This window comes from Panulirus ornatus, chromosome 32, assembly GCF_036320965.1.
Source record: "Panulirus ornatus isolate Po-2019 chromosome 32, ASM3632096v1, whole genome shotgun sequence".
NCBI classification, from domain to species: domain Eukaryota; kingdom Metazoa; phylum Arthropoda; class Malacostraca; order Decapoda; family Palinuridae; genus Panulirus; species Panulirus ornatus.
Window position 1 is genome coordinate 14,164,490 of NC_092255.1, and position 10,590 is coordinate 14,175,079.

At 41.0% G+C, this 10,590-nt stretch overlaps 1 protein-coding gene across 1 annotated transcript in view; it reads right to left on the reverse strand.

Moving 5' to 3' along the window:
• Positions 1 to 10,590, reverse strand: part of LOC139759055 (RNA cytidine acetyltransferase-like) — a 175,190-nt gene that overhangs the window by 143,302 nt on the left and 21,298 nt on the right. Inside the window, exons 3-4 of the mRNA XM_071680969.1 lie at positions 3,377 to 3,548; positions 51 to 235 (exon numbers count right to left, since the gene is read on the reverse strand). Coding sequence (XP_071537070.1) covers positions 51 to 235; positions 3,377 to 3,548 — 357 coding nt within the window. The remainder of the gene's footprint in view (positions 1 to 50; positions 236 to 3,376; positions 3,549 to 10,590) is intronic.

Genomic DNA, 10,590 nt, shown 5'->3' on the forward strand with positions numbered 1-10,590 from the left:
CTTGAAAAACTTAACCAAGAATTTATACAACACAAAGTCCTTGAATCAACCTTTCATTGAATAGCGGAGTGACATTGGGGTGTGAATATGTCTTTAATTTGCCATGGATATCCATAGTAACAGGAAACAATTGACGTAATGACTGCATCCCTGACATCAAAAAGATGATAACTCCTCCACCTGCAACAGTCTCCACAACACGACAAACTATGTTGGGGGTCAGACCTTCAAAGTCCTGTGAGAAAAAAAGGAAACAGAATCACATAAAGTTAGAATTGAGCACCTACAGAAAGAATTGCAAAGGAATAAAAAGTTATAACGAACCAAGAAGTGGTATTCTAGCACAACCATAACTTATTGCATTATTTTTATGGTAAATTCTATTTAACTCTTGAAAAATAGTGCTGATGATCCATCTGGAAATCCCAGGATAGTGTAATATGTCTCAAAAAGAAAAAAAATCCAACAATTACCACTAAGGCTTTCGTGTGTCACGTTTTAGTTGTGGCGCAAATTCTATCATTTGAGTGTGGTGGGGTTATCATATGTTTTGCAACATCATGCAGTCTCAGTTGTCTCTTAACAATTTGCCATCTCAGTTACCCCCACGTTACTGAAAGTGGAGGGATGCAAATAACCTTGCTTTCATTCACATTTACCCTTAAATTCCTCCCTTCACACACTCTCCCAAACTCCTGCATTTTCCCATGCTAATCTGCCATCAGTGCTGCGTCATAACAAAACAACAACTTCACTTTCCTGGCCAGCCTTGCAGTAATCCCTCACTATTCCATCCATCAAAAAATTAGGCAGTAGTGATGACAGACCAACCTTCATCATGAACTATAATTTCTGTACCTACTCTCATACATGCCTTACATTCTTGACAAAAGCTCTTCACTGCTTTCAGTAGCTTTCCTCCCACACCATCAACCTTACCAAATGCTCTCTCCTAATCCATAAATGCCACTAACAAATTCATATATTTCTCTAAATATTTCTAATGCATATTCTTCAGAGCAAACACCTAATCGATACATCCTCTACGACTCCTGAAACATATTGTCCCGACCCAGTCTGATGTTCTGTACATGCCTTCATCCTCTCAACTACAACACAATACAATAATCAACCCCATAGTTTCTCTAATCTTTATACCCCAAACCACTCCTCCCTTAATCAAAAACAAAAATCAATAACTGAAGCTCCAAATCACACTGTCATTCACAACAACTTTGCTGTGTGGCAGCAGTCCACTAATGCATATTTCTTTAAAGCCCATAGGCTGCAGTGTCACTAAACTATAAACATACAAAAAAGAGTCAACTGTGCATTATTTCTGAACAAGAGACAAAACACAATGAAAATTTTTGCTTCTATTCAGAACTCACAATATACTAACATGTATTTCTACAGGCACATTTTGGAAGCAAGACCAACCATAACACTAGTCAACAACTAATTATCATCAAACATGGGTTGTGGTGTACTTGATGTAGTTTTGGATGCTGATTTCAAAAATGCATTCCCTTTTCTTGTATCACATCTATTTTTCACAAGAAACTTGGCACTGCCAAAAGATAACGCTAGACGTTTAGCATCTTGTCTAAAAGAAAAATGTCTGCTCAAGGACACTTGTGTAACTTATTTCAGGAAAAGGAGTCAAACTCTTACTTTTCATTTTTCTATGGATGGGCCACTCTGCTTTTGCAACAACACTGATGCATTATTCCACTGCTTATCCCAAGAGCATGATCCCTCTTAGAGGCGCTAATTCATTGACTCAGAAAAGTCTGAAAGCGGTGCTGCTCCACAATAGGAACAACAAACCCTCCGTTCCTGTAGGGTATTCAATGCACATGAAAGAGTGTTATGAGACCATGCAAGCACTCTTAGATGCCATAAAATACAAAAATTACAACGGAAAAATATGGGGGAATTGAAAGTGATTGGCATACTGATGGGAATACACTCAGGATTCACAAAACACTGCTTTTTTAATGCCTCTGGGATAGTCAAGCAACTTCCAGGCATTATATGGAGTCGGACTGGCCTCAACAAAGATTATATGAGCCAGGAATTTCGAGCATCCAGGATAAGTTTCTTGTTGATCCACAAAATGTTCTTCCCCTGCTCCACATAAAGCTTGGTCTCATTAAGCAATTGTGAAAACACTAGCCAAGAGAAACTCAAAAAGATTTGAGTACATGGTGGAAAAATTTCCGAAGATCACTGAGGCCAAGTTGAAAGAAGACATCATCATCGGTCCACAGATAAAGGAACTCCTGAAAGACCACAATTTCAGCACACATCTTGATGACTTGGAGCTGGAGGCCTGGAACTCTTTTGGTTGCCTATGTGAAAATCTCTTGGGAAACATAAGATCTCCAGATCTTTAAGGTGGCGCGAAAAGACCTCTGAATCCTATGCTGCTATGGGATGAAGGATGTTACGTGAAGTGCATTTCCTCCATTCACATCTGGAGGTTTTCCTGGAGAACCTTGTAGCAGTCTGATGAATGAGGAAAGTGCTTCCATCAGGATGTCAACGAGATGGAGCATCAATATCAGGGCTTCTGGAATGAAGGAATGCTTGCAGATCACTGCTGGATGTTATACAGGAACGAAACTGAGTCAGAGCACCAAAGGATGCCCAAAGCTCAGTGCTTTTAGCTTAAGAAGAGTGACATAGAAGGTTAAAAACTCAATGTTTTCAGCTTGTCCTTCTGGATAGTATCTTCTTTGTATACGTTCTACCTAAGAATACTGAATTTCTGCAAAAAAAAGTGTGAACTGGTACAAATCTTACCATATTACCTTCACCCATGCATCACGTAGCTTCAAATGAACTGAAAAAGTATGTATCTATATAAAGAAAATGCGACATGTTGTACTGAAATGGACTAAAAATTCATAATCTTCATCAGAAATAGGTCTAGAAAAGTTACACTACACCCTTGATGAAAAAATGTTCAATTTTGTTCACCAGTGCAAATATTGCATCAATACGCAGCTGATTTCATAGTATTTCTTACACAAAACTTCCATCCACAAAGTTAATATCATCATAAAATTTTTTTAAACATAACCACCTGATTTTACAGCAAGATATTTAGGGTTTTCAGACAAGAAAACATGACAGATTGAAACAGCAGTTGATCAAAGTATGCTTTTAGATGCCTACCATCAAAGTCCATCCAACATCCTGTCTAATGATACCCAGCATCTGATGATGACATTGTTTTTCTTTTTTCTGAAGAATAACCAAAACCTAGACATAACTGAAATTAAACATTTCTGTAGTAATGAGCTTTAAGAGTATCAAGCAAAACCTGTAACAAAAAAATGCGTAGCACATCTGCTCATTTTCTTCTTACCTGTATTACACACACACCATATGTATTTCCCAAGAGTCTCTGTGTGTCTGAGAAAGAGCAATATCTTATGGAGGTTGACAACAGGAAAAGATCAAATGCATTTTCTTTGGAGATGTCACACTTTCCAGATGTAAGATTTTTCTCAAGTTTCTTCAGGTGCTTGCGACTTTGCCTGAAGAGAAAAATGGTCGTCAGCATGACTGGCCCATAAACACACACTTGAAAATTCCAATTTTTCAGACAATTGGGAGTTTTTCAAGGGAAAAAAATTTATGAAATGAAAGAATATCATATAAGAATAAGACAATAACAAAAAATCAAAATGCCTCATCCTTCCCTTAAAGTAACAAAAAAAAAAAAATCTGATGGAAGCATAGTGAGATTGTTCTAAGAGCTACACAGCCAGATAACATATCTTGACTCACTACTTCATTTGTATAGCAAACTGATACACTTAATTCTTTTTATCATCATCAAACATTATCAACCGGATTGCTGCATTCCTTATCACTACTATACAACTACCATTCAGTGTCATCTATACTTCGCAGTCTACTGTAACACCCTGCCGAAGACTTCATGTTAGAAGGTTAGAAGCCTTAGGCATGTAATGCCACCACCAAATTTCAACTTGAATGCTGGCATAAAAGCACAAATCATATGTCTACATGAGGTCCCCTTTATCAGACAGTGCAGATCGATAAGAAGTATGGTTAAGGATTAAGTTTGTACAGAAACCTGTGATAAAATGAAAAAAGTAACACTAAGATGGTTTAAAAGAATGAAGGGTGTGAGCTGACCTTAGCCCAATCATCCCTTACACTGTAAGCTACAACACTAAATATAAATTAATATAGTTATTTAGGGCCTTTTACCCCTACAGCATGATCAGGAACCAAGCTGAGGTGTTGCTATTTCATTACATCAGTTGTTCAAGGCTGCAGACCTTAAGCCATATATCTACCACATCCTGGTTAGTATGATACACTTTGCATTTACTCATCCAGAATTTATCAAAATTCACGAAAAAGAACCCTGAACACTGACAGAAGTATATCTATCAATCTATCTATACATTTATCTATCAGTCTGTCTGTTTGTCTTTTATATCTTTGTGTTAGCTGATACAGCACAAGCAACTGATGCCCTAATCAAGGCCATCTCATTAATGTGAAAGGAGAAAGTTAATAGTAAATGTGAATAAGAGCAAGGTAATTGGCCATCTCATTAATGTGAAAGGAGCAAGCTGAGAGTAAATGTGAATAAGACCAAGGTCTTTAGGCTCAGTAGGGTTGAGAGACAATCTAATTGGGAGGTAAGTTTGAATGGAGAAAAACTGGAGGAAGTTTTAGATATCTGGGAGTGGATTTGGGAGCATATGGAACCATGGAAGCGATATATATATATCCCTGGGGATAGGGGAGAAAGAATACTTCCCACGCATTCCTCACGTGTCGTAGAAGGTGACTAAAGGGGACGGAAGCGGGGGGCCACAAACCCTCCCCTCCCTGTATTTTAACTTTCTAAAAGGGGAAACAGAAGAAGGAGTCACGCGGGGAGTGCTCACCCTCCCCAATGGCTCAGATTGGGGTGTCTAAATGTTTGTGGATGTAACCAGGATGAGAAAAAAGGAGAGATAGATAATATGTTTGAGGAAAGGAACCTGGATGTTTTGGCTCTGAGTGAAACAAAGCTCAAGGGTAAAGGGGAAGAGTGGTTTGGGAATGTCTTGGGAGTAAAGTCAGGGGTTAGTGGGAGGACAAGAGCAAGGGAAGGAGTAGCACTACTCCTGAAACAGGAGTTGTGGGAGTACGTGATAGAGTGTAAGAAAGTAAATTCTAGAGTGATATGGGTAAAACTGAAAGTTGATGGAGAGAGATGGGTGATTATTGGTGCATATGCACCTGGGCATGAGAAGAAAGATCATGAGAGGCAAGTATTTTGGGAGCAGCTGAATGAGTATGTTAGTGGTTTTGATGCACAAGACCGGGTTATAGTGATGGGTGATTTGAATGCAAAGGTGAGTAATGTGGCAGTTGAGGGAATAATTGGTATACATGGGATGTTCAGTGTTGTAAATGGAAATGGTGAAGACCTTGTGGATTTGTGTACTGAGAAAGGACTGGTGATTGGGAATACCTGGTTTAAAAAGTGAGATATACATAAGTATACGTATGTAAGTAGGAGAGATGGCCAGAGAGCGTTATTGGATTATGTGTTCACTGATAGGCACGTGAAAGAGAGACTTTTGGATGTTAATGTGCTGAAAGGTGCAACTGGAGGGATGTCTCATCATCATCTTGTGGAGGCAAAGGTGAAGATTTGTATGAGTTTTCAGAAATGAAGAGAGAATGTTGGGGTGAAGAGAGTGGTGAGAGTAAGTGAGCTTGGGAAGGAGACTTGTGTGAGGAAGTACCAGGAGAGACTGAGTACAGAATGGAAAAAGGTGAGAACAAAGGAGGTAAGGGGAGTGGGGGAGGAACAAGAGGTATTTAGGGAAGTAGTGATGGATTGCACAAAAGATGCTTGTGGCATGAGAAGCATGGGACGTGGGTTGATTAGACAGATTAGCGAGTAGTGGGATGAAGAAGTAAGATTATTAGTGAAAGAGAAGAGTGAGGCATTTGGACGATTTTTGCAGGGAAAAAATGCAAATGACTGGGAGATGTATAAAAGAAAGAGGCAGGAGGTCAAGAGAAAGGTGCAAGAGGTGAAAAAGAGGGCAAATAAGAGTTGGGTGAGAGAGTATCATTAAATTTTAGGGAGAATAAAAAGATGTTTTGGAAGTAGTTAAATAAAGTGCGTAAGACAAGGGAGCAAATGGGAACTTCAGTGAAGGGGGCTAATGGGGAAGTGATAACAAATAGTAGTGATGTGAGAAGGAGATGGAGTGAGTATTTTGAAGGTCTACTGAATGTGTTTGATGATAGAGTGGCAGATATAGGGTGTTTTGGTCGAGGTGGTGTGCAAAGTGAGAGGGTTAGGGAAAATGATTTGATAAACAGAGAAGAGGTAGTAAAAGCTTTGCGGAAGATGAAAGCCGGCAAGGCAGCAGGTTTGGATAGTATTGCAGTGGAACTTATTGAAAAAGTGGGTGACTGTATTGTTGACTGGTTGGTAAGGTTAACTAATGTGTGTATGATTCATGGCGAGGTGCCTGAGGATTGGCGGAATGTGTGCATAGTGCCATTGTACAAAGGCAAAGTGGATAAGAGTGAGTGCTCAAGTTACAAAGGTATAAGTTTGTTGAGTATTCCTGAAAAATTATATGGGAGGGTATTGATTGAGAGGGTGAAGGCATGTACAGAGCATCAGATTGGGGAAGAGCAGTGTGGTTTCAGAAGTGGTAGAGGACGTGTGGATCAGGTGTTTGCTTTGAAGAATGTATGTGAGAAATACTTAGAAAAGCAAATGGATTTGTATGTAGCATTTATGGATCTGGAGAAGGCATATGATAGAGTTCATAGAGCTGCTCTGTGGAAGGTATTAAGAATATATGGTGTGGGAGGTAAGTTGTTAGAAGCAGTGAAAAGTTTTTATTGAGGACGTAAGGCATGTGTACGTGTAGGAAGAGAGGAAAGTGATTGGTTCTCAGTGAATGTAGCTTTGCGGCAGGGGTGTGTGATGTCTCCATGGTTGTTTAATTTGTTTATGGATGGGGTTGTTAGGGAGGTGAATGCAAGAGTTTGGAAAGAGGGGCAAGTATGCAGTCTGTTGTGGATGAGAGAGCTTAGGAAGTGAGTCAGTTGTTGCTCGCTGATGATACAGCGCTGGTGGCTGATTCATGTGAGAAACTGCAGAAGCCGGTGACTGAGATTGGTAGAGTGTGTGAGAGAAGAAAGTTAAGAGTAAATGTGAATAAGAGCAAGGTTATTAGGTACAGTAGGGTTGAAGGTCAAGTCAATTGGGAGGTAAGTTTGAATGGAGAAAAACTGGAGGAAGTAAAGTGTTTTAGATATCTGGGAGTGGATCTGGCAGCGCATGGAACCATGGAAGCAGAGGTGAATCATAGGGTGGGGGAGGGGGCGAAAATTCTGGGAGCCTTGAAGAATGTTTGGAAGCCGAAAACATTATCCCGGAAAGCAAAAATGGGTATGTTTGAAGGAATAGTGGTTCCAACAATGTTGTATGGTTGCGAGGCGTGGGCTATGGATAGAGTTGTGCGCAGGAGGGTGGATGTGCTGGAAATGAGATGTTTGAGGACAATATGTGGTGTGAGGTGGTTTGATCGAGTAAGCAATGTAAAGGTAAGAGAGATGTGTGGAAATAAAAAGAGTAGGTATGGTTGAGAGAGCAGAAGAGGGTGTTTTGAAATGGTTTGGTCACATGGAGAGAATGAGTGAGGAAAGATTGACCAAAAGGATATATATGTCAGAGGTGGAGGGAACGAGGAGAAGTGGGAGACCAAATTGGAGGTGGAAAGATGGAATGAAAAAGATTTTGTGATTGGGGCCTGAACATGCAGAAGGGTGAAAGGCGTGCAAGGAATAGAGTGAATTGGAACGATGTGGTATACCGGGGTCAACGTGCTGTCAATGGATTGAATCAGGGCATGTGAAGCGTCTGGGGTAAACCATGGAAAGTTGTGTGGGGCCTGAATGTGGAAAGGGAGCTGTGGTTTCGGTGCATTATTACATGACAGCTAGAGGCTGAGTGTGAGCGAATGGGGCCTTTGTTGTCTTTTCCTAGCGCTACCTCGCACACATGAGGGGAAAGGGGGTTGTTATTCCATGTGTGGCGAGGTGGCGATGGGAATAAATAGGGGCAGACAGTATGAATTATGAACTTGTGTATATATGTATATGTCTGTGTGTGTATATATATATGTGTACATTGAGATGTATAGGTATGTATATTTGCGTGTGTGGACGTGTATGTATATACATGTGTATGGGGGTGGGTTGGGCCATTTCTTTCGTCTGTTTCCTTGCGCTACCTCGCTAACGCGGGAGACAGCGACAAAGCAAAATAAATAAAGTTAAGCAGCGTTGGGTCTGGTTAGTACTTGGATGGGTGACCGCCTGGGAACACCAGATGCTGTATATCCCTGGGGATAGGGGAGAAAGAATACTTCCCACATATTCCCTGCGTGTCGTAGAAGGCGACAAAAAGGGGAGGGAGTGGGGGGCTGGAAATCCTCCCCTCTCGTTTTTTTTTAATTTTCCAAAAGAAGGAACAGAGAATTGGGCCAGGTGAGAGTATTCCCTCAAAGGCCCAGTCCTCTGTTCTTAACGCTACCTCGCTAATGCGGGAAATGGCGAATAGTTTGAAAGAATATATATATATATATATATATATATATATATATATATATATATATATATATATATATATATATATTTTTTTTTTTTTTTTTTTTTTTGCTTTGTCGCTGTCTCCCGCGTTTGCGAGGTAGCGCAAGGAAACAGACGAAAGAAATGGCCCAACCACCCCCATACACATGAATATACATACGTCCACACACGCAAATATACATACCTACACAGCTTTCCATGGTTTACCCCAGACGCCTCACATGCCTTGATTCAATCCACTGACAGCACGTCAACCCCGGTATACCACATCGCTCCAATTCACTCTATTCCTTGCCCTCCTTTCACCCTCCTGCATGTTCAGGCCCCGATCACACAAAATCTTTTTCACTCCATCTTTCCACCTCCAATTTGGTCTCCCTCTTCTCCTCGTTCCCTCCACATCTGACACATATATTCTCTTGGTCAATCTTTCCTCACTCATTCTCTCCATGTGCCCGAACAATTTCAAAACACCCTCTTCTGCTCTCTCAACCACGCTCTTTTTATTTCCACACATCTCTCTTACCCTTACGTTACTTACTCGATCAAACCACCTCACACCACATATTATCCTCAAACATCTCATTTCCAGCACATCCATCCTCCTGCGCACAACTCTATCCATAGCCCACGTCTCGCAACCATACAACATTGTTGGAACCACTATTCCTTCAAACATACCCATTTTTGCTTTCTGAGATAATGTTCTCGACTTCCACACATTCTTCAAGGCTCCCAGAATTTTCGCCCCCTCCCCCACCCTATGATCCACTTCCGCTTCCATGGTTCCATCCGCTGCCAGATCCACTCCCAGATATCTAAAACACTTCACTTCCTCCAGTTTTTCTCCATTCAAACTCACCTCCCAATTGACTTGACCCTCAACCCTACTGTACCTAATAACCTTGCTCTTATTCACATTTACTCTTAACTTTCTTCTTTCACACACTTTACCAAACTCAGTCACCAGCTTCTGCAGTTTCTCACATGAATCAGCCACCAGCGCTGTATCATCAGCGAACAACAACTGACTCACTTCCCAAGCTCTCTCATCCCCAACAGACTTCACACTTGCCCCTCTTTCCAAAACTCTTGCATTCACCTCCCTAACAACCCCATCCATAAACAAATTAAACAACCATGGAGACATCACACACCCCTGCCGCAAACCTACATTCACTGAAAACCAATATATATATATATATATATATATATATATATATATATATATATATATATATATATTTTTATTTATTTTTCTTTGTCGCTGTCTCCCGCGCTTGCGAGGTAGCGCAAGGAAACAGACAAAAGAAATGGCCCAACCCACCCCCATACACAATGTATACACACACACGTCCACACATGCAAATATACATACCTATACATCTCAATGTACACATACATATACATACATAGACACATACATATATACCCATGCACACAATTTACACTGTCTGCCCCCATTCACTCCCATTGCCACCTCGCCACACATGGAATACCTTCCCCCTCCCCCTCATGTGTGCGAGGCAGCACTAGGAAAAGACAACAAAGGCCCCATTCGTTCACACTCAGTCTCTAGCTGCCATGCAATAATGCCCGAAACCACACCTCCCTTTCCACATCCAGGCCCCACACAACTTTCCATGGTTTACCCCAGACGTTTCACATGCCCTGATTCAATCCACTGACAGCACGTCAACCCCGGTATACCACATCGATCCAATTCACTCTATTCCTTGCCCTCCTTTCACCCTCCTGCATGTTCAGGCCCCGATCACACAAAATCTTTTTCACTCCATCTTTCCACCTCCAATTTGGTCTCCCACTTCTCCTCGTTTCCTCCACCTCCGACACATATATCCTCTTCGTCAATCTTTCCTCACTCATTCTCTCCATGTGCCTAAACCATTTCAAAACACC